Source organism: Zea mays, chromosome 8, assembly GCF_902167145.1.
Source record: "Zea mays cultivar B73 chromosome 8, Zm-B73-REFERENCE-NAM-5.0, whole genome shotgun sequence".
Classification (NCBI taxonomy): Eukaryota; Viridiplantae; Streptophyta; class Magnoliopsida; order Poales; family Poaceae; genus Zea; species Zea mays.
In genome coordinates, this window is record NC_050103.1 from 168,088,493 (window position 1) to 168,111,622 (window position 23,130).

A 23,130-nucleotide genomic window follows, 5' to 3' on the forward strand; every position below is an offset into this window, starting at 1 on the left:
CAGAATATGTATGCATCTGTGTTTAGTAAATGATCAGCCAACTAGTTGTTTTTCATAGAGTATATGTTTTATATAGAATTTCATATCTGTTTAGTGCATACATTTATGTATTTCAGATGATTACAGCTAATACATTATTTGGTTACAGCAAGGTCTATTATTCACTTATTTTTGAACAGTTCAGTACATGTTTTATTGAATCATATACAGTTTTTTATTATTACAAAACAGACATTATTTATTACACTAGGTCACAGACAATATAGCTTGGTTATAGCAAGTTTTGTTTTGCTCAATCATATTCAGATTTTTTATGCAAATGTGTTTAGTAAATGAGCAGTCAACTAGTTGTTATTCGTAGAGTATATTTTTTATTTAAAATTTCATATCTGTTTAGTGCATACATTAATGTATTTCAGAGCATTACAGCTAACGCATTATTTGGTCACAGCAAGGGCTGTTTTTATTGAAATATATTCAGTTTTTCCTAATAATTGAAACAGTTCAGTATGTGTATGCAAATGTAAATAGAGAACAGTATATTCAGATGTTTTAAGTTTGGTATTTAAAACAATTAGGTTCATTGATTCAATCATACCACACCATAAATACATATGCATATATAACATTTTATTTTTTACAACATTGTATATTATGTATGCAGCTTTTAATTTAAAAAAATGAAGCAAGTCGACCGTCCTCCAAATAACCCCAAGCGTATAACAATCCAGTCAAGCCAGGAGTGCTTCAGTGTTGACATTCCCTCTGCAGAACAGCCTAATCCATGTCCAGAAGTTGAAAATCCTCCAAATGCTGACAGTCAAAATGTGACCAATGAAACAGTTCAGATTGATTCTGATGAAGATGACTTCATGCCAGCTCTGAAGAAGCGTAATGTTTCTGAAAGCCACACAAGAGTGTTAAGAAAAGTCGTGACAAAGAGGATTAAACATGAGGAGCTACCCCGACAGGTTAATGTTATGCATACCCTACAAACAATTTCATATTTGTAATGTTCTGATTATTTTTTTCATAATAACAAAATTATTTCATGTTGTATATTGTTTAACAGAGGCTTAATGTGAGGTGCAACCCTCAAGATGTCATTGCAAGCATTAACATTTTGAATGAAAGACAACGTGAGGCTATAAGACGTAAAGGTTTCTCTTCCATTCTTGATATGACAGTAGATGCGCTGTGCAGTAGATCACACCTCCAATGGTTGATGGACAAGCTAGACCCCAAGGATATGACAATACGTCCTGGTCCAAGAAAGGAACTCAAGATCACAAAGGACATTGTTCATCTTATTCTTGGCGTGCCAAATCATGGCGGTGGTAAACCTTTGGGTATTGATGAAGCAGTTGCAGCAAGCAACTTGAGGGCAGAGCTTGGTGTGGCCAAAGATGAGTTCAATGTGGCATTTCTACAGGATCGTTTAAGGAAAGGCGAGGATGATGACCTTTCAATCAGATGTTTCTTCCTCATTCTATTCAACTGTTTGCTGTTTCCAACTGCTAGCTGGGGCATCACATATCATGAGGTGCTTCTCACAGAAGAAATGCACCGTTTCCATGAGATCGACTGGTGCCAGTTGATTTTTAACGATCTATGTGAAGCTGCCAAGAAGTGGCAAAACCGAATCACCACAAATGTCTCCACGACTATATATGGATGCTCCATTGTTGTCCTTGTAAGTATAGTGTTTTTCCGTATGCACATTTATTTCATTTTTGGTTGCTAACTTTTGGTAGTTATGTAACATGTTTTACGATGTTGGTTATGTCTACTTACATAGCTATTGAACATTGTAATTCTTTTTATGTAGTTGTATTACTTGGATCACCTGCATACAGCCGCTGCCCCCCATAATAAGAGTGGCACACCTCGCATTAAATTTTTTGATAAGAATAGCATAAAAGCTTTGACCAAAGCTGACAAGAGGAAGGTCGCCATGGGGCTGAATCTTTCGGACACTGTGAAGTAAGTTATTCATATTTTCACAGTGGGTTATGCACAGTTACACAGTTGGTTACTCACAGTCACTACAATTTTATTTCTAGTTCCGAAGCTCGACGGAGACATGCTATGCAGTTGGACCTAAGATTGATCGCCAATCTGAGGCAAGTTTATGATGTATTATATACATTGTTTATGATTATTTATGGAACAAATAGAATAGGAAGGTGGACATGGATTCTTATTAATTTTTGCTGAACAACCAGCCGGAGTGCAGGACCAATATTTTTGATGCACCGCGCCCTGGTCCCATGCCTCGGCCAACTTTTAACATCAAACTTCCATCTATCAAAGAGATGATGTCAAGTAAGATCAACGATCTCCCACATCGTCATCGATCTAAATTCACAGATATTCTTGCTGCATATGACTTGGAGGTTGACAAGTCATGCGTAGCCATAAAAGACAGCATTGACAAGATTATTGAGAAGCAATACGACATAGCAGACAAGTTTATAGAATTGATAGACGAGGTACTACGTGCCGAGTCTGAAAATTTGGAAACGAGACTGATGAGCCACATCAACCAGGGAATTCGGCTGATTCAGCAGGTATTCCTTATTCAGAACATTTTATCTTTCGACATGTGCATACGTTTTTTGTTATAAGTACAGTTAACAGCTTATGTTTTTGTCAAGTATACACAGCAACATTTGATTTATAATGCAAGTTTTGACATATATTATTTTCAATATAATTGTGTACAACGACACACTGTTGATGCCACCCAGCCCACACCCGATATGCCATCCCAAGCTTCGCAGCTTGAGACCCAACTGGGTGGTACTCAGTTTGAAGAAATTCACGAAAGACAACAGCATATCCGTAGAGTCCTTGAGACGTTTCCCGACGAATCGGATGTGGTTTCAGATCAACAGGTAATTTGTCCAACGACAATACTATTTTTACTCATTATACGTACATGTATGCATACTTCTTTTTAGCAGTATGCGAACCACACTTTTTTGTCAACAGGATTTCTGTTTTGATGTTCGAAACATAAGTTTGAGGAACACAAATATCACACCTCAAACCACATCAGCTTGCACCTGCTTGCCCAAATTTGACGTGACACCGGAAAAAAAATGTTTGTTAGCAGTCCATGTCTCATGTTATAATTACATTTTACTATACATACAACACAGTTATACTAATTATATACATTTGTGTAGAGAGGTGAAATGGCAACAGAGGAAATGGAACACAATGACAGTGGGCCAGTTTTTGACCAGACCCCAACTCCTCATGTCAGTATGATAACATACATATTACATAATGCTTATTATGATATTAAACTGAATTTTTTAATGTTCAACCACTTACAACCATGTTGCATTTCAGGTTGATACACTCAAAGGTACTACAAACTCTGGATCTGATCCACCCCTTACAGAGCAAGAGTGTATTCGTTCTCTGTGGGATTTAATTTGTTCCAAGGACATTGACCAAAGCAGGTACATGCTACCCAAATTACGAATAACGTATTTATAAGTTTGGTTCATTTATGTAATAAGAATCTATAACTTTGTTCACCATACATGGTTGTTATTGATTACGGTGAATACAGTGCAAACTGTATGGATATTTATGAATCTTTCGCGGAGGACAAATGTCTTGAGAATGTCTTCATGCAGTGTTTCATTGAGTGTGTTCGTGATGATTCTAAAAATCATCGTCGAACTCTGACATCTAACAGATTAATACTTGATGTCAACGTTGGGGTAGGTTCTTCTTCACAGTTATTGTAACTATACACATAATATACTTACACACTCTATTTTCTTTATAGGCTCTGTTAAATTTTGAAGAACAGGAACGTCACAGCAAGAATCCTCAGCCGTTTGATCAAAATGTCTTACAGAATTGCTTGCACAACACATTGCCTGCTTTGGTGAATCTGGATAAATGCAAGTCGGTAAGTCCCATTAACATTTTGTTCCCAGTTTCATCAGCTCATTAACTATACATTTTAATTATCTTGAAATTATAACAGCAACATGTAACCTATATTTACTTTTCTCATCAACAGATAATGGTACCTATGCTTAGCAGGGGTCATTGGACACTGTATGTGATCAATCTACACCATCGGGTTATACACATTTTAGATTCGAATCCCTATGGTATACAACTTGGTGGCACCGAATGGAAGGACTATCATTATGATCCAATTTATTTAGGTGGCAGGAAATTCCCATGGGCTAGGGTGATAATGAGTAGGTTGAGCAAAGCGTTACAACACGTTTGCCCCAACGCAGAATTTCCTAAGTTTGGTAATTTTCCATTGGATATGCCATCTAACTGCCCAACAATGAGGACAGCGTCAAATGACTGTGGATTTTTTGTAATGAGTTACATGAAGTCTTATGATCACAATGCAGGTGTCATATCTTCTTTCAATCAACCAGTAAGTGACTGTGCTAACTGTTTCTATAATCCGGTTGCCATCAGCTGTATATGTTAGCTATAGACGTGTCTAATGCGCGCTATGCTTTTATTGCAGGACAATTCCCGAGACCTACGTGCTCATGCCCTTCATCAACTCACATTCCATCGCATCAACAAGGCGTTGCCACTTCCATTAGATATCCAGAGATTTATGTTTGCGCGCAATTAGTGAACTATGTCAGAACTAAGCAATGGTGTGGGCAATGTACCGTACTGTGGTATTTTGGCCATTATTGTTAGTTAACAATTGTAGGAAGCTTCCTTATATCTGCTGTTTCAGAACAATTGTCATGCTACTTTGTCTTAGGGGTGTTACCCAGGATGTTTCTGTGAACTTTAGTTGGCTGGATACTTATGGTTATGTTGCGAATATGTGAACATCAGATGTTTTCCCTTCTGTGTGCTTTAAATATGATCTGTTTTTATGTTATGAAGATGTTATATGTATACCTCATTCTTTAATATTTCCATCTGTTCATATGCGAGTATCATCCAGGCTATATACGATGTTTCCTACTTCAAATTATGCAACATTAGTAAGCAATATACGCTCTATTTATCAGATTTCAACAACTTTATATCTTAGTTTATTCGTATCAGTTACAACAGACTACTCGCGCGCCTGACTCACTGCTGTCGTTATCAACAGTACTGGTATATAGTTTACAATCCGATCATCCCACAAGTTATCTACGATGTTTTGTAGTTCCAGTTACGCAACATTATTAAGCAATATACGCACCATTTATTAGATTTCAATATCCACCTCTATATAAATCAGTTGCCAAACAAGCAAGGTTTATTGTACAAAACAAATTAATCGTATCTCATACAACAGTCTAATCACTGTCTGACTCACTACTATCGAAATCATTTGCGTGTTATTTTGATGTTGTTGTCTCATTCCAATCAGGAGCTTTACTGCCACCCTTGTTCCTAGATCCTGGAGGTCGTCCTCTCTTACGTCCAGCAAGGCTTGCCGACCTTTGTCTATTTTCCTCCATTGACAAACATGTCCTACTGTTGTGACCATCAGCAATTCCACACTTCTGACATTTCCTGGTCATTTTTTTGTACCTTTTGCTCCCAATTTAATAACCCTTTCTTCACTCCCCTTTATTGTTCTTCCTTTGGGTTTTGAGTTATTTGGTCTTGCCAAGCTTATCCCATCGACTGCAAATTCCAGTTTCTGCAATTCAAAAGTAAATACTTCTCAGCATATAATATTATGTAGTCCAACATACAGTATTATACCATTATTACCTTTCTGGCATGATCATTTTGTTCACTGACACCACTAACATTCATAATTGCGTGATCATGCAAATTAACCTGTAATTGACAACACATTATGTTAAGCTCAATCATAACCCAATAACTCAAACGTATAAATCATGTATATGTATAACTGCAAATCAGTATAGTTGTTAAAGATATTACCTCTTCTAATGGACGTATTGGTATATGTATTTGATTATTGGCCACACCTTGTCCAAGTATATTAGATACGTCTTGAATTTCCTGAAAATTTGGATGAAAGATCAATATACATCATTTACAAATAAACATTCACAACAGTACGATCCAAACCTTGTTATTCCTTTCGTCAAATTCACCATCTTTTTCGTTGTCTCTATTGCCTTCATCATCGTCCTGAGATTTTATTGTTTCACACCTCATCAATATAATATGATTAATAATATGTTACAACATACATATTAAAACATTACATACCTGTATACCATCTCCTCCACTAGTTCCACAAGTTTCCTCAACGTCTATATCTGTTTCCAAACGCGATAGTACTTCGAGAAGCTCATCCATTACTGTTAGGGCTCTATCATTTCCTGCTTTGGATAAACTAGCATGATGCACTACTTTCATTGCCTTTTTAAGCAACATCTTCTGTCTATATGACTTAGTTTCTCCATCCTTCCCCTTCAAATTCCTATCATCTCTTGAAAACGGAACATCTTGCCTCGCAGAGGTGGTGTATCTTTGTAAAATATATTCTTTCGGTATCCGGTCAATCTGAAGATGCATAAACGCGCGTAGTACATGTACACAGAATAGCCCTATAAAACAATAACGATCATAAGATTTTGTTCATATGTTTTCAATGTATATATTTACTATTTAGTACTCCATACCTGTATGTTCCCAATGTTTGCATTCACAAGTATACTTTCCTGCATCTTCATCAGCTGTGACTTTGAATTGGTGCTGTCCCCAAACAATTTTATTCGATCTAGTTGTATGTTGCACTACCCAATCATTTGCACCCCCTTCTTCGTCGTGCATTATCTTGAATGCGGTTGCATATTTCAAAGATTCCTGGAATCTACACATCACAGCCCTTGTGTATGCTCTTGCAACCCTTATCTCAAACATGTATAGCGTGTTCGTTTCCTTTTGACCCTGTGGCATATATAATGCAAATTAGTTTACACTTATATTAAGGTATCAATATACGACATAACAATTTTATCCTCACCATGCTTCCCACTGCTTCTTTTGACTCTTTCATCTTTCTACTGTGTAGAAGTTTCATCATTTGCTTGGCGAATTGATGAAGCGGAGTATTTGCATCGACATGTGCACTTTTGACAAGCCTGTTCATGCTTTCGCTACGCTGTGTAGACAACATTAGACCACAATAATGATTTTTGAAAAAAGCAGGCACCCAATCCTTACGTATTCCATACAGCTTATCCAGAGTACTGTTATCGTGCAGATCAAAATCATCAAGTAGCATTGACCATGCAGTCTCAAACTCCAACTCAGTCAAAGGATGATGTATTATAGATTGAAACCGTGTCTTAAAGTCCATTTCCTCAAATCTTGCATACAACTCGTTTAGAAAAGGCATATACCTATTTTGCACATGCCATAGACATAAACGATGTATTGTGTGTGGGAAAACCCTCTCGAGGGCTACTGGCATTGCAGGATCTTGATCTGCAAACATATATGACAAAATTGTACGAATCTTATTCCATGTTATATAAAGAAAATAATATCTAATTTAAGCCATATTTGATGTATATACATTTAATTCATTATTATCAGTCGTACCTGTCAGCATCACTCGTGGCCCTTCGGTTCCCATGCATGTTTTGAAGGCGTTGAATACCCATTCAAATGTATCAACAGTTTCATCCCCCAACAATGCGAAAGCAAATATAATGCAATGGAGGTGGTGATTTGAACCAACAAACATACCTAGTGGTTTTTCATACAGATTAGTCTTATGTGTTGTGTCAAATGTAACCGCATCACCAAAATCCATGTAATCCCCTTGCTGGCTTGCATGTGACCAAAATATGCTCAAAATCTTGCCTTCTTTATCCAATTGGAAGTCAGAAAAAAATTGTGGATTATCCTTTTTGCAGGATGCAAAAAAGGATAGTAGCTTTGCCACATCATTTGCATTTCTTTCTCGTTGCTTTGCCTTTTTCCTGAAATTATTGTGAAAATTTAGCATTAGGCGGAAACAACAATCAGCAAATATCAATTATGAATATCAATCGAAACATATCATAAACTTACAGGTTATACATGTCCTGTGCTGTTACAGGCACACTCTCAGGACCACCGTGCATTTCTGATACATAATCCATAATACAATGTTGCGGGATTCGACTCTCTTGCATTGAACTTATGAACTCCATGTATTCAGGATCATGCGTCTTGTTGCATTGTAATTGATTCTTTTCGGTATCCTTTTTAAAAAATTCATGATTATGATCCAAGTGCAACAGATCAATACGCACTGATATAACTGTCTCTTTTGCATCATCATAAATTTTTTTTAAGTTTCATACCGGCCTTGCATTGTGTCCGTTTCGAACTGGTACTACGTACCTTTGGGGTTGATATTCCCCTTACTGATCGTTTGCCTTCCATCGAGCAATTCAAACACTTACAATTTTTCCGTTCCCTATACTTTTTCAATGGAAATCCAACTTCATATACATACCTACTATAAAATTTATATGCTTCATCCACCCCACTGAATGTCATACCAACTTTAGGTACTAATCTCGGATCAATTGTAACTTCTTGTGCAAAAAATATAAATTATATCATCTATGGTACCCTACTTATTTTTATGTTGTATGTAGATCATAACAATTTTCAGGCAAAAGTTTCACAGTGTATGCATAATATAAATACTGAATGTCACACCATCTCTAGCTGCCTTCTACTGTATACAATTCAACGTACAATACTGAAAATTCAAATCAGTTCAATATTACTTACATGTCTCTGCAGAATCACTGGTGTGTCCTGTTCATGATCACCAATAGTACGCATAGTATTAAGGCACTGTCCTCCTTGATTTACTGTCATCCTCGATGCCTCAAATATGGTCTGTTCATCAACCCCTGGGGCCCTCAAAGCTGCTGGTGGAGTAATTGCGTCTACAGCAGTAGCTGATTCTGTATGCGAAATTCCATCTGACGCTAACTGGTACCCTCCTTGTTCTTCTTCCTGCACCATTGTTACGATATCCAAGCATTGATTTTGTCGATGAACAGACGTCGGCGTCGCATACTCACTTATGGACTTGTTTCCCCATGGCGCCGCCATCTTCCAGAGCAAATACGCCCTTCACCCAGCAGCGGACTATCAAATGATGCGTACTCTCCACTTTTTTGGAAGATTATGATTTTTTCCCTGTACCATGCGTATATCCAATATCGTGGACGCATATTTCACGGCGCATATCCATTACCCGCTGAATTTTAGGATCGTGGCCGCGCTGATCGTGGGCGATCTGATCGGGGGAGTAACAGTCATCTATGCAATTTTATACATAGATTTACGGTGTCGTAACTGTCTGTTTAAATGCGCTTCCCCCTTTTACGGGTTCCACGTCACCGATCCACGTACGAACACGTGGCCCACGTTGGTTTACGCATATTTGTACAAGCTATTATACTTGCATAACTGTAGTGCATTAAAACGGGCCGCCTGGATCGATCCATTCGGTTCGACCACGTTCGGCTCGTCTGGCTGGGGCTCCGCGCACCTATATGAAGCCCAGGGCTTCCATTACCATCGCCCTATATATATATATATATATATATATATATATATATATATATATATATATATATATATATATATATATATATATATATATATATATATTAGCAGCGAAAAGTTACACCGTTTAGCTCGATATATCCTGATATATCCAGCTATATCACGGTATATCACGATATTTGCACTTTTTGGAAGTTTGGGGATAAACTCAATTTCCGGCTATTTAAAACACTGGTCTTTATACCACTTGTTATTAAGAAAAGCTGATGACTAGAATGACCACTTATGTTATAATATATATCGAGCTTATTATGGATTTCTTAAATATGGGTTGAATTCGAAAAAATATGATTCCGTAAAAAGGGACGAAATAGACTCATGTTTCTATCCCCGTTTTTATATTTTTTTTCTATTAATACAAAAACCGACTAGTCAAATATGGAAAACGGTACGGATCAGAAAGATATTTTTTTTAGTCCGTTTTCAACCCTACTACGCCTCGGAATCAGAGGAACCGAACGGTGGAAGAGTACGCCTCGGAATCAGAGGAGCAGCGAGGAAGCTGAAGGAGGGGCGAATCTAAGCCCAATTGAAGCATGTAAGAGAGCCAATCTCATCCGCTGCTGCTCGTCTGCGCACTCTGTGTCTGTTATTGACCCCCAGATTGCTGTGTTGATGCTTCGATCAAAGTTTTGCCTGTGCCCTTTTTATCTGAGAAAAGGAATTGACTTTGATGCGGTGGGGCGACGGTTTCAGGAGGGCGTCGATTAATCGTCCCCCGACGCCGAGCGCGGAGGAGGATCGGGACAAGCAGCCTTCTCTCGGAGAGATCATTAACATCAAGGTAATGACCAGTACTGTTCCCCATCTCGCTGAAATCGAGCAAGGAAATCCTTGATCATGGGTGTGTGTGTGTGTTTCACGCTCGGGATTAGAGTTCTTGAACCTTGATGCTCACTCACAAGCTGGAGTTCCTCAGTTTATGGTTGGTGGTCCAAGTGGGTAGTCTCAGTTAGATTTGGTTAGGGCTTGGCTGTAAGAGGGGAGAGGTTTTGATGTAATTGAAACGATAGGGAACTATTTGGTGGATCAACTATGACGGCTATTGCCGCTGCTGTTCCTTGGGCAATGAGGTGGGTTTTGATCTTTTGATTTGTGAAGTTGGTAGAGACTGGGGAGAAGGAGAAGCTAATGGAGCTACTCCGCGAGCGACTCGCTGAGTGCGGCTGGAGGGATGAGATGAAGGCACTCTGCAGGTTTGACTTCTCTCGCATCAAACTCAAATATTATTCATGCTGAGTGTATTCTTTCTTGCTACTAACAAATTACGTTTATTGATTCATAGTAATAAACACATGCATCCAATGATGCTGAGCAAGTGCTTCACATTCCTAAGGTTCTGATATTTGCATTAGCATATGAATTGTTTGCACTTCTTGAGAATGCATGATGTTTTTTCCCCAACTTCTCAGTGGTCCTCTCAATTTAAATGCCTTTGACGATTACAACTGAATGCATGTGAAAGGCACACATTAATATGTCACAACCCCAAACATTGTTCTATCTTTCTCAAATATGTGCAGCTAAATTCTGAAGCAAAAGTGTGATATCCTGGCCCAAACCTTAATAGGGTTGATAGAATACTCAACAAGTTGCATCTTCTTTTTTGAAAGTCTATCTCGAAAGAACCTCTCTTTAAGAGTGCTTGGCCCAGAGTAATCTTGAGATGGGTGATCGACTGAGAAGTTTTCTCTGATGCGCATGAATGAGGACAAAGTGCACATAAAAGACTCATGTTGGTCTGTGTGGATGATCTATGGTCTTAGAGAGCTGTCAGGAGTAAGTATCGTTGGTTCGAGAGTGAACGGGGCATTACAAATGGTATTAGAGCCGACTCTCGCGGTTTCATGGTCGTGTGGCGCTAGGGGTTCGGCCATATGATGCATGGCGCTTGTGGGCTTAGAATGGTCACATGGCATGACATATGATGACACTAGACATACATACATGACCAAGAGGGGAGGTTACTGGCTTGGGGTTGACCGACGAAGACGTCGGTTTTCTAAGAGGTGGTGGATTGTGATATCCTGGTCAAAGCTTAATAGGATTGATAGAATACTCATAACAAAAAGGTGCATCTTTTTTTTCAGGAGCCTATCTCGAAAGAACCTCTGGATTAAGTGTGCTTGGCCCACTAACTGGAAAGTCTTCTCGGGTGTGCGTGAGTGAGGACAAAGTGCGCACAAAGTACTCTTTTTGTCTGTGCGGATGGTCTATGATCGTAGAGGGCTGCCAGGAGTAAGTATCGCCGGTTCGGGAGTAGATGGGGTGTTACAATAAGTAGTTTCTTCATTTCCTCGTGAAGAAATGACCTGAAGGGGTTCATTTGCTTCCTAATAAATTGGGAATTTTTGTAAATCTTATGCAACTCAAGTTGGTTTATCATGGAAACTACTTATGGTTAGTTCTCTCAAATTTTCTGGTAAATAAATAATTGCAATGATTTTACTAGATGGCTATTGCAGCTGCAATTATTGCAACCCATGCAAGTGTGCAATATTTGCAATTTGTTTAAATTTCGTGCTTTCCTTTTCCTGAAATTATATTATTTTCAAATGAACTTGTGTTGCAAAAACAGGTTGTGACTTGTGAGTAACCCACTAAACACTTGCACGCTAAAATCTTCTTACTGACAGGATTCATCTGGTTCATTTGCTTTGTTCAAATTCTATGCTAAATGCTCATTGCAGCCAATCAAATTTATCTAATTCTGATGTCTTCAAAACCCTAGGCATTGGAGACCGTTTTGCAGTTTGACACTTAACTGTAGCTACCTCAAACTGCCTCATTAGAGCATTCTGAAATGTGTGTTACATTACACACTCCATAGGTTGACAATAAAGATGGCGTGGTTTTAACTGGATAATATGTATCCTTCCCAATGCTTATCATTCTCTTTCGACGCGTCTCTGTTTTGTCCTTTTGTGTACTGTGTAGGGCCTATGCAAGGAAGAAAGGAAGAAATAATGTGACAGTAGATGACCTCATTCATGTTATTACTCCGAAAGGAAGAGGTCAGTGGTCTTTTCTGCCCCTTGATTTCTTTTTCCGAATGCATTTGGAATTCTTTTCACAAATTTCAATCTGTCAAAATATAATTCACTATGCGCCTTTGCATGATTTATCTTTCTTTGCCTACTATGACTAAACCTGGAGCTAAACAAATGGACAGTCGATGAGACATTTTGATTGAAAGTTTCCTATCCTTTTTTTCCCTTTTGCCACATGAAATGCTCATTGTTGGGCAGTTGTACACTTCTACTTCCCTGGTTGAGAAAAATTGTTCATCTTTGTACAGTTGTACTGGTCCCTCTTACACTGTTCTCAATTTACTTCTCATGTGAAACAGCATCCGTGCCTGATTCAGTGAAGGCAGAACTCCTGCAACGCATCCGGTCCTTCCTTATGTCTACCACACTTCGGTAGTCATTTGTCGCGACGGTTGGAGCCTATATGTACCATTGTAGGATCATTGGGAAGTCGATCTTGTTGGGGACCAAAGGTGCAGGAAAGCAGTGCGTAGGGGAATATTGTGAGCATGAAAAGAAACAGTGTGATCTTCATGACACTGTCGACATGTTCCTCGTCAGGCGCAGGCGGTTGGCGTAATTTCAGGTGTACCAATAGAGTTGTAAGTTGTAACCCCTGAATACTGTATTGTTAAAGCAACCTTCCACCTTGTAATGCTACATTGTACTATAACTGCTCAGCGCTGATGCTTAATTTCACAATTAGAAAACAGAAACGCAATCTTGATATAGATGATAACACGCATGTGAAACCTGAAACCCTGACTGGGTCATCTTCAATTGTTTTCTTTTTGGCATCCGTTCGTTGGTTCGGTTGTGTGCGTTGCCATGTTTGATCCAATGGGTTCATGGCCACTGCTAAGATCCACTGTTCTGTCTCCACCATGTGAGTCTGTGTCTAACATCAGTTTCAGTTAGGCTTGCACCGTTGCACGTTGAGAAACAAAAGGATTTTGGAGTTCTTGGGGCTCTAGGCCATCCTTGTGGTTAAATTGGGAGTTGGGACAGAAATGAAATGATCACTGCACATTCTAGCAATTAGCCTTGTCATAAGTTCGATCAGCGCTACAAAAACCAGGAATCCTCAATGACACAGGTGTCAAATAAAAGCATGTTTTCTTATTTTTAAGGGCCAGTTTGGCAGCCGCGGTTATTTTAGCACAGGAGAAAACTCCAGCGGTGGGTTTTATCCATATATTCATTTTTCAGTGGGTAAAAACCCCGGATAGGACAATTCAACCGGTGGTCGTTTGGAAGGAGCAACTGCCATCCAGTTTAGTACAAAACTGAATGCATACACTAACGCATACTGGTGACATTTTTCTGTATGCCATTCAGTTTGGGGCAGTTTGCATACACGAACGCATACAAGAACAGTCACCATGCATACACGGCATACAAGAATGCATACAGAAGCAACCAGGTTTTAAGCAAGAATGCATACATAATGCATACAAGAACAGTCACCATGGTTTTAAACCAACAATAGAAGAATATCTCAAAGTGCAACTGTCATTCAGTTTAGTGCAACTGCCATACAAGAATTAATTTAAACCAGCAATACAAGAACTATACTGAACCATAGGTTCAAGGCATCATTTCTCATAAGGTAGATGGTTCTCAGTGATCTGCTTGTCCAAAAAATTACTGGGAAAATCATTCCACCAACAGATTAGTGCAACTGCCATTCAATTTTCCATAGGTTAGAGCTGAAACTGAACTACAATCACCATAACAGAACTGCAGTTGTCTGAAAAAAAGATAACATGCAACTAAGATTAGTACAAGGGAACAAATAACAACTATAGTATCTAGAATATCTCAAAGTGTAGTACCTTAAATGTTCTCAGCAGAAAAAAACAGTGAGCAGAAACAATTCTATTTTGCCACTTGTTAGCCATGCCACAACCTTAGCATACGCTAAACCTTAGTAATACCAACATGTGGTAATAAATGAAACAAACTCTATGATCCTAACATCTTAATTATATGATATTCGAATCATTTGTTGGTTTCAAATGTCGCAAGAAACAATTAATGACCATATAATATAACCTACACAACAACAAAATAATTAAATAAATCATAATTATTCTAGCCACTAATTTGCTTTCGGAGCCTATGAAGTAGTGAGAAATCCAGGAGGCAGGGCCATGTTTGTTTCGGCTTCTGGCAGCTTCTGGCCACCAAAAGCTGCTACGGACTGCCAAACGCTCAGCTTTTCAGTCAGCTTCTATAAAATTCGTTGGGGCAAAAACCATCCAAAATCAACATAAACACATAATCGGTTGAGTCGTTGTAGTAGTAGGAATCCGTCACTTTCTAGATCCTAAGCCCTATGAACAACTTTATCTTCCTCCACATGTAATCGTAATGATACTCAGATTCTCCCCACAGCCAGATTCTCCCCACAACCAGATTTTCAGAAAAGCTGGTCAGAAAAAAGCTGAACCAAACAGGCACGAAGTGGCCTACGCCTACCACCATAACTCCACGAGCAGGCAGCACCAGCAACGGACCATTCCACAGGCAGCACTATGTTTTCTAGGAGAGTAACCAAATGCTGAAGTCGCGAGTCCAAGAAACGAACAATTCCAACTAGGAATGACAATCGGGCGGGTAGTACATGGATATATAGTTCGTGAATCCATACCCGTGAGACAAAACTCAACCCATACCTATACCCATAAACGTTCGTGGGTATGGATTTGTATCCAGTGGATACCCATTACCCGCCCGCCCACTATAATTTTAGCATTCAACACTAAACAACAATTTATCACATTTGAAAATAATTACCATTCCAGCAACATCAAATGATAATTTTAGCACCAAACAAAATATCATGGATAAAAAATGAAAAATGAGAATTAATGATAATATATTAAATTTAGTTAACCCACATGTCATATATCCATTGGATAATGGGTATGGATACTAGATATCTATACCCGCGAAAAAATTATCCGCGGATACCTTATTATATCCATAACCGTACCAACGGATACCAAATTTCACCATACCCATATCCAATGGATAATTATCCGCAGTTATTTACTCATACTCGTACCCATTGCCATCCCTAATTCCAACCTGGACGCGGCATGCACGATAAACCGCGAGTGGCCTTTTCTGATGGAAAGTCGGTGGATCGACACGCCCGCGGGTTGTCACGACTCGAGGGGGAGGCTTGACTGGTGCTATGCGGTTTTTCCTACCCCGCGCAAACCTTGTCGAGATCAACAAGAGCAGGCGGGAAGGGGGCGCAGTAAGGCACAACAAGATGGGATCCAGAGCAGGATCAAGATCTATAGAAGCTGACCTTGTCGAGGGAAGGGGGATAGCGTTAGAGAATATGTTGGAGCGGCGGCGGAGGTGCTCACGGGGATGGTGTCGAAGGAGGCGCGCGTGGGGATGGGGCTCAGTGGAGACGGGACGAGGACAATCGAGAGAATCGCCTGGCCTCCCAAGGTCAGGGTTGTTTCCCAGTGGAAAACAGTTTTTCTTGGACGAATCTTCGTCTGATTGTGGGCTGCCAAATGACACAAATCAAAAACCCATGGACAATCTTCGTGTGGGCTTTCTTCCTGGGGAAAATACCGGAAAATCGGCTGGGTTTTGGTCTGCCAAACCAGCCCTAAGAGGAAATACTCTGCTGGGAAAGACGTCCCCACGGTATTATATTAAGAAGAAGCTTAATCAAAACGTCAATCTAGAAAGGTCATGAAAGTTGGCATCCTGTATTAGGACTAGAAATAAAAGTGAAAGTAGAGGAAATGGAAGAACTATATGTTGTAGTGATCTATGTACATATTTATATAAGGGGAAGAGGTGTAGTGAATAGGTGTCTAATCCTAGAATCAACTGTTCATTGCATCCATGCCAAAGGACACACCCTTTGTTTACAAGTAACTGCCTAATCTATGTCTTGATGTTGTCTTGATAATGGATGGATGAGATCATCTCCTTTGGTGGATAGGTGTCTTTGTGAAGAGACAACTTTTCACAACAACTTGTACAGCATGAGGGTCTACCCCTATAGACCGGATATTTACTCGTGCTTTGAGTCCTCCCAACCCCTACATAAGGATCCACCCCTAATAGGTTAGTCCATCTCATATAGGTGTACATTCGGGCCGCCCGGCCTGGCCCAAGCCCGAAAAGGCCCGTCTTGTTTGAATTTCGGGCCGGTCCGGCCCGTTTGAATTTCGGGTCGTGCCGGACCGGCCCACGGCCTGGCACGCAATTGATTAAACGTGACGGGCTCATTTCGGGCGACCCGAAATTCAATTTTTGGTCCAAAATTCACATTAGGGTCCGGAATTCACATCAGAGCCCTAAATTCAAAACAAATTTAATAAAACAAATAAAAGATAAGACAAATAAATTTGACCAAAAGCAAACTTAATATTTGTATGAAGTTACCAAAGCTATGCGATGAATACCTCGTTTACAAATCATTTTGTTAGAAAGAAAAAGAGTATAATCAGCTCTATACAAACTTCATAAGTTCAGTTCATTATCTAATGTTCATAACAAAAGTAAAATTACATTACATACTCTAATTCAAAGCTACAAAAAAACATCTAACTAGCATTATCTCTAGCTTTGTGTTCTTTATCAAGTACATGAAAGTGTGCGATGAAGTGTGGTTTTAATAAATACTAGTCGGTTGCCCGTGCGTTGCGACGACTTATAATAATACCCACGTAAACTATCTATAAAAAAATTTAAGATTTTTTATTGATTGTCTCCGCTCTTTGTATAATATTTTTTGATTTGGCTAATTGATGTTATTGTTTACTCCATGCAATATGTCTTGGTACAACACGACCAATGAAGTGAGCGATTAGAAAGAGTTCACAATGACTGATGAATGAACAGAGATTATAAAATGACATAATTCCATCGTACAGAGACCAAATAAGACAAAATTTGTGAGCTAAAGTTTCTAAAATAAGTCTCATGAAGTCAAACTTATAAAAAAGATAGATCAAAATATGGAGTGATTGCTAAAGTCAGGCATCAATAAAAACCGGATGCGCTCCATATAAATTATGATACTTCGTAGCAATTACTAACGTTTAAAACCAACAAATAACCTTTTATTTTGTTGTTAGTGTGATAAATCATTGTTACTCCATCCAATTCAGCAACCTCAAACATCATGTAGTCCATTGCGCCAATGTGGTCTCAGAAACGACCTAATGTTTGCAAAAGCCAAGAACGTCGTGCCGTGCTTGGGCTATAGCCTCAGCCTGTAGTGCTGGCCCGACCCGACACGATTAGTTTTTATTTTACAAAAAAAGTATATACCTATATACAATTTATATTCAATATTAAAAACATCTTAGCATGATGTTCTACTGGTTAGACAGCTTTACCCAGTGTCTCCCGTCCTTCTTCCATCAGGACATGGGTTCGAACCCCACCTCCTGCATTAGGAGGCCGACATGACGTGTCTGGACCATAGTTCTGGCCCGCGTGCGTCTAGCCCGTGCCGGACGCCGTTTGGCCATCTATATAGACGTACAACAGATTAATTTGAAATAGTTGTGAGGGGTTATTTGTAAAAAGATGACGCATGACGATCGTTGAAATTGGTGCTTTAAGTATAGTATAGATTAGTCGGTTGTCTGTGCGTTGCGACGGCTTACAACAATACCCACGTAAACTATCCACCAATAAAATTTTAAGATTTTTTATTGATTGTCTCCGCTCTTCGTATAATATCTTTTTATTTGGCTAACTGATGTTATTGTTTACTCCATACAATATGTCTTGGTACAACACAACCAATAAAGTGAGCGATTAGAAGAGAGTTCACAATGACTGACTGAACGAATAGAGATTATAAAATGACATAATTCCACCATACAGAGACCAAATAAAAGTAAGTTTGTGAGCTCAAGTTTCTAAAATAAGTCACATAAACATAAACTTATAAAAAAGATAGATTAAAATATGGAGTGATTGCTAAAGTCAGGCATCAATAAAAACTGGATGCGCTCCATATAAATTATGTTACTTCGTAGCAATTATTAACGTTTAAAATCAACAAATAACCTTTCATTTTAGCGTTAAAAAATAATCCAATTCAGCAACCTCAAACATCATGGAGTCCATTGCGCCAATATGGTCTCAGAAACGACCTAATGCTTGCAAGAGCCAAGAACGTCGTGCCATGCTTGGGCTGTAGCCTCGGCCCGTAGTGCTGGCCCGGCCTGACACGACTACATATTTTTTATTTTACAAAAAACGTATATACATATATACAGTTTATATTCAATATTAAAAACATCTGAGCATGATATTCTATTGGTTAGACAGCTTCACCCAGTGTCTCTCGCCTTTTTTCCATTAGGGCATGGGTTCGAGCCTCACCTCCTGCACCGTGTTTTAACATTTTACGGTGCTGACGGGCTAACGGGCAGGCCGACATGACGTGTCTGGACGAGAGTTATGACCCGCGGGCGTTTGGCACTAAACACGCCCATGGGCCGCAACCTCAGACCAAACCCGGCCCGACACTAAAATATTTCGGACCATGTTGTGTCTGGGCCGTGTTTTTTTCGTGCTTTGGGCCGGCCCATCAGGACCCGAACATACACCTATAATCTCATGTTTTTTTTAACCTCGGTCTGAAATTCACTACCACTGAAATTCAAACTCAGGACCTAAGTAGTGCTACTCATACCACCTAACCAACTCAGCTAGAGACCCTTTTGTTTTTTAGAGAAAATTAAAAGGTCCACTTGGAATAGAATGGAGCAATGAACAACACATTTGTCTGGCGTCAATCATGCAAATGCAAGTGCCAAGAGGACAGCTCAGCTGGCTGTTGACATTTGAGATTCGATTAGATATATATACACAGGTAAGGGCAATTGATAAACATGGTGTGCAGAGCATTTAACTAGTAGCTATTATCCACTTGATTACCCTCTCTCTATACATACAGTACTCTTAATACTTCTCCTTTACAGTATAGCTCAGGGCATGAGCCGTGAGGGCACTGGAGCCCCACTGTCAAACAGCACATGGCCTAGAGCTCATCTTCTGCGCCCTCTCACTCTCATCTAAGGTCAGGCTATGAACAAAGCTCGGCAGGCAACAGCGTCCGGTGTACCACGCCTTCTCCTTCCGGCTCTTGGCGTTAGCGACTGCGATCGGAGTCGTCACAGTGCTGCAAGCGGAGCTGGATGTGGATTCAGACACCGGCTTCCCATCTGCGGCAACAGACCGCAACTGCAGCTCCTGGTCGGTGCTTTCTTCGGGGCCGTTTTGCATTGCCTCCTGCAGGAGCTCAGCTAGCTTCCTCCGTCCAGTTGGAGAAGGCTCCGGTGATTTGGAACCGTGCGTGTCTGGTTGAAAGATGTTGCTCATCACCGTCTGCGCTCTGGGCTGATGGATGGGTGTGCTGCCACGAGATGGAGTGAAATCTGCATAAGGGCGCAACTTAAGATTATGCGGCAACTGAAGCAAATCACATGGGATAAACTTGGGTGCATCAGAACTCCCTTGATAATGTCAAAGCCAATAAATGAATATGTTATGTTTCCAAGATATTGCTAGAGTGTAGAGTGATTGATAGAGGACCACATGGGATAGGTTATGAAACTAAAGGTGGGGGTCCATGTCCATAATGATAGCGCCCAAAGACAAAATCAAAGGCATCCACTTTTTGGCAATCAAAATATAAATTAGGTCCATTAGATTCTAGAGACAGATAAAGCTGTATCCTAAAGGAACAATCCACATTGATCATGCTTCTGGTATAGTAATAGGAGAACCTAAAAAAGGAAATGACACGATCAACTTGACAGCTGGTGCCAAAGAAATCTCAGTATGCAGGGCCAGGGTATGAGAAGCTATCTCTAAAACTAGATTGAAACTTCTTTAAACATTTATAGTAAATAAACGTGTGTAAAGGTTCGATTACCTCCATTCACGCTGTAGAAGTCATCCTCGCAGTCGGAATCTAACCAAGCTCGAGATTCGAAGAACACTTCATCCTTGCTACCTGGAAATTAAATTCCATATAAAATAGTAGTAATTTTTGTATACGCGTTTGACGAATTTCAGCTAAGAGACTAATCAAAGAAGTAAGGAAAAACAGAAACACAGAACGATTATTTACTACTTGGCAGGTTGATAATTCAAGAGGTAGCAATTGATTTTTGGACAAAAAAACTCCTTTTCCATTACAAGAAACCAAAATCAGTAAGCATTTTCCGTTCAAGATCATCCGCGCCCCTACAAAACTAACTGATCGCCAGAAGCGATTAATGCAATGATTTCGTTGCCAAATCCTGAAATCAAGAGCCCAGTATATGAATAAACAAACCAAAAGGTTTCCTTTTAACGTAAAGAACTGACTGCTCATCTGCTCTTTACGGAATCTTTACCTCCAAAGATCTTCAATAAACAACAGTAACTGATTATAGAAGATAAAATCGGAACATCACTTCAGAAAAAGACCAAAAAAACAAACACCCATCCATCACGCGTACCAGAATCCGGGCTCTTGGGGTTCAACTCTGCCCGCTGCTGCTCAGCGTCGACCTTGGACTTGAAATCAGCAAAGTCATCGTCACCGCCGCCGCAGCCGCCCTTCTCGTTTGCAGCTTCCGCCTTGGTGGGCGAGTCAAGAAACTGCTCCTTGGGGTACCCCGGGTCCTTGTGAACTGAAGCGCAAGCACCCATCTTCACTTTCTCCCCTTTCAAGACGCGGCAAGAAGCATGTCTGTGCGAGTGCGAGCGCGGACACGGGGCAGGTTACTCCTGGCAAGAGATCCCACGGAGAAGGAATCAAGAAAGGAGTACGAGGGTCAAGGATCAACGTGGGGGAGCAAAAGGTGAACACACGAATGCTCCTACAGCCTACAGGGAGGAGATGAGACGGAGGGGAGGAGGGAGGCGAGGAGCCAAAGAGTGGGCGTCTTTTACTAGGAAACAGTGCGGCGACGCCGGGGCGGTCATGCCCTCGCTTTTTGAGAAATGGGCGTGGGAAAAAGAGCTGGGGAGCAAAGACGACAAAAACATTGGCGATCCACGGAAAATTTTCCGATGGTGGAATTTTCACACGAGGTGTAGACTATCTCTGGCGCACTCTATATCCTTATCTCACTCTCTAATTTAAACTACTCTGTATAAATAGTGCATATACAGTATAAAATAGTGTTATATACATCCGCATACATGATGTTATTAGAGCTGGCCTTAGGGCATATACAAATCGCAATGTTACGGTTTCCAAACACTAGATACATATAAGATGCAAGATGCGAATCTAATACAGCAATATAGACCCATTTGCCTCTTGAATGTTAGTTACAAGATCTTCACCAAAGTCGCTACAAACAGGTTGAATCTAGTTGTCGGTGTTTCGAGACCGAGGGTCCCTAAGCCGACGAGTGAGTGTGCCGCGTGCCCCAGCCCAGATGGGTCGAGCGCGTGGGCGAGCGCGAAGGGGAAGCGAGGTGGCCGGAGACGGGCGTGAGAGAGGTGGAAATCCCACGGCCTTCGTGTTCGTCCCGCGCCCAGGTCGGGTGCGCTTGCAGTAGGGGGTTACAAGCGTCCACGCGGGTGAGGGAAGCGAGCGGCTCCAAGAGAGCGTTTGTCTCGTCCTCGTCCCCCGCGGCCAACCTTCTCTAAGAAGGCTCTGGTCCTTCCTTTTATAGGCGTAAGGAGAGGATCCAGGTGTACAATGGGGGTGTAGCAGAGTGCTACGTGTCTAGCGGGGAGAGCTAGCGCCCTAAGTACATGCCAATGTGGCAGCCGGAGAGATCTTGGCACCCAGTTGGTGTGATGTCGTGGCCGTCGGAGGAGCGGCGGAGCCTGGCGGAGGGACAGCTGTCGGAGCGGTTGAGTCCTTGCTGACGTCCTCCTGCTTCCGTAAGAGAGCTGAGAGCCGCTGTCGTCACAGAGCTTGCGGGGCGCCATCATTGCCTATCTGGCAGAGCTAGCCAGATGGGACATCAGTCTTGTTCTCTGCGGCCCGAGTCGGCTCGGGGTAGATTGATGATGGCGCTTCCTGCTGACGTGGCTGGCCTGCGCCCTAGGTTGGGCGTCGTGGAGGCTCCTCCGAAGCCGAGGTCGAGTCTGTCTTCCTTGGCCGAGGCCGAGTCCGAGCCCCTGGGTCGGGCGAGGCGGAGGTCGTTCGGCAGAGGCCAAGGCGGAGTCCGAGCCCTGGGGTCGGGCGAAGCGGAGTTCGTCGTCTTCTGGGGCTGAGCCCGAGTCCGAGCCCTGGGGTCGGGCGGAGCGGAGTTCGCCGTCTTCCGGGACTTAGCCCGAGTCCGAGCCCTAGGTCGGGCGGAGCGGAGTTCGCCGTCTTCTGGGGCTGAGCCCGAGTCCGAGCCCTGGGGTCGGGCGGAGCGGAGTTCGCCGTCTTCCGGGACTTAGCCCGAGTCCGAGCCCTGGGTCGGGCGGAGCGGAGTTCGCCGTCTTCCGGGACTTAGCACGAGTCCGAGCCCTGGGTCGGGCGGAGCGGAGTTCGCCGTCTTCCGGGACTTAGCCCGAG

The 23,130-nt window shown here is 41.2% G+C and overlaps 4 protein-coding genes across 5 annotated transcripts; 3 read left to right on the forward strand and 1 right to left on the reverse strand.

Moving 5' to 3' along the window:
- The first annotated feature begins 669 nt into the window (after positions 1 to 669).
- On the forward strand, positions 670 to 1,987 carry LOC103636351 (uncharacterized). The gene is made up of 3 exons (XM_020543214.1): positions 670 to 971; positions 1,073 to 1,693; positions 1,829 to 1,987. Exons 1-3 carry the CDS (start codon positions 681 to 683, stop codon positions 1,985 to 1,987), a joined length of 1,071 nt encoding a protein of 356 aa, XP_020398803.1. The 5' UTR covers positions 670 to 680.
- A 1,595-nt stretch (positions 1,988 to 3,582) lies between these two features.
- Positions 3,583 to 4,859, forward strand: LOC103636353 (uncharacterized). The gene is made up of 4 exons (XM_020542719.2): positions 3,583 to 3,740; positions 3,809 to 3,934; positions 4,049 to 4,426; positions 4,523 to 4,859. The coding sequence occupies exons 1-4, from the start codon at positions 3,597 to 3,599 to the stop codon at positions 4,634 to 4,636; spliced, it is 762 nt and encodes a 253-aa protein (XP_020398308.1). The 5' UTR covers positions 3,583 to 3,596; the 3' UTR covers positions 4,637 to 4,859.
- Positions 4,860 to 9,959: 5,100 nt separating this feature from the next.
- LOC100282361 (uncharacterized) lies at positions 9,960 to 13,388 on the forward strand. 2 transcript variants are annotated; one of them, XM_008656745.3, is made up of 6 exons: positions 9,960 to 10,117; positions 10,276 to 10,363; positions 10,681 to 10,775; positions 10,865 to 10,915; positions 12,517 to 12,593; positions 12,929 to 13,388. In XM_008656745.3, coding segments are annotated over exons 1-6 (390 nt in total). In that variant the 5' UTR covers positions 9,960 to 10,115; the 3' UTR covers positions 13,006 to 13,388. The 2 variants fall into 2 exon arrangements, with proteins under 2 accessions (XP_008654967.1, NP_001148745.1); NM_001155273.2 differs by lacking the exon at positions 10,865 to 10,915 and having other exon boundaries at positions 10,035 to 10,117; positions 12,929 to 13,263.
- Positions 13,389 to 19,414: 6,026 nt separating this feature from the next.
- On the reverse strand, positions 19,415 to 21,564 carry LOC100274189 (uncharacterized). Its single transcript, NM_001320113.1, has 3 exons — positions 21,122 to 21,564; positions 20,551 to 20,631; positions 19,415 to 20,050 (listed from the first exon to the last, which is right to left on the reverse strand). The coding sequence occupies exons 1-3, from the start codon at positions 21,312 to 21,314 to the stop codon at positions 19,638 to 19,640; spliced, it is 687 nt and encodes a 228-aa protein (NP_001307042.1). The 5' UTR covers positions 21,315 to 21,564; the 3' UTR covers positions 19,415 to 19,637.
- Positions 21,565 to 23,130: the final 1,566 nt, after the last annotated feature.

Bases quoted from the DNA above. Each gene is read 5' to 3' on its own strand.
- LOC103636351 (XM_020543214.1), top strand. From the start codon at position 681: ATGAAGCAAGTCGACCGTCCTCCAAATAACCCCAAGCGTATAACAATC. The intron at 972-1,072 runs GTTAATGTTATG...ATTGTTTAACAG, and splicing joins ATGAGGAGCTACCCCGACAG to AGGCTTAATGTGAGGTGCAA. The intron at 1,694-1,828 runs GTAAGTATAGTG...CTTTTTATGTAG, and splicing joins GATGCTCCATTGTTGTCCTT to TTGTATTACTTGGATCACCT.
- LOC103636353 (XM_020542719.2), top strand. From the start codon at position 3,597: ATGGATATTTATGAATCTTTCGCGGAGGACAAATGTCTTGAGAATGTC. The intron at 3,741-3,808 runs GTAGGTTCTTCT...TTTTCTTTATAG, and splicing joins TACTTGATGTCAACGTTGGG to GCTCTGTTAAATTTTGAAGA. The intron at 3,935-4,048 runs GTAAGTCCCATT...TCTCATCAACAG, and splicing joins ATCTGGATAAATGCAAGTCG to ATAATGGTACCTATGCTTAG.
- LOC100282361 (XM_008656745.3), top strand. The intron at 10,776-10,864 runs GTTTGACTTCTC...ATTGATTCATAG, and splicing joins GAGATGAAGGCACTCTGCAG to TAATAAACACATGCATCCAA. The intron at 12,594-12,928 runs GTCAGTGGTCTT...CATGTGAAACAG, and splicing joins TATTACTCCGAAAGGAAGAG to CATCCGTGCCTGATTCAGTG.
- LOC100274189 (NM_001320113.1), bottom strand. From the start codon at position 21,314: ATGGGTGCTTGCGCTTCAGTTCACAAGGACCCGGGGTACCCCAAGGAG. The intron at 20,632-21,121 runs GTACGCGTGATG...TTTAATTTCCAG, and splicing joins CCCCAAGAGCCCGGATTCTG to GTAGCAAGGATGAAGTGTTC. The intron at 20,051-20,550 runs GTAATCGAACCT...GCCCTTATGCAG, and splicing joins CTTCTACAGCGTGAATGGAG to ATTTCACTCCATCTCGTGGC.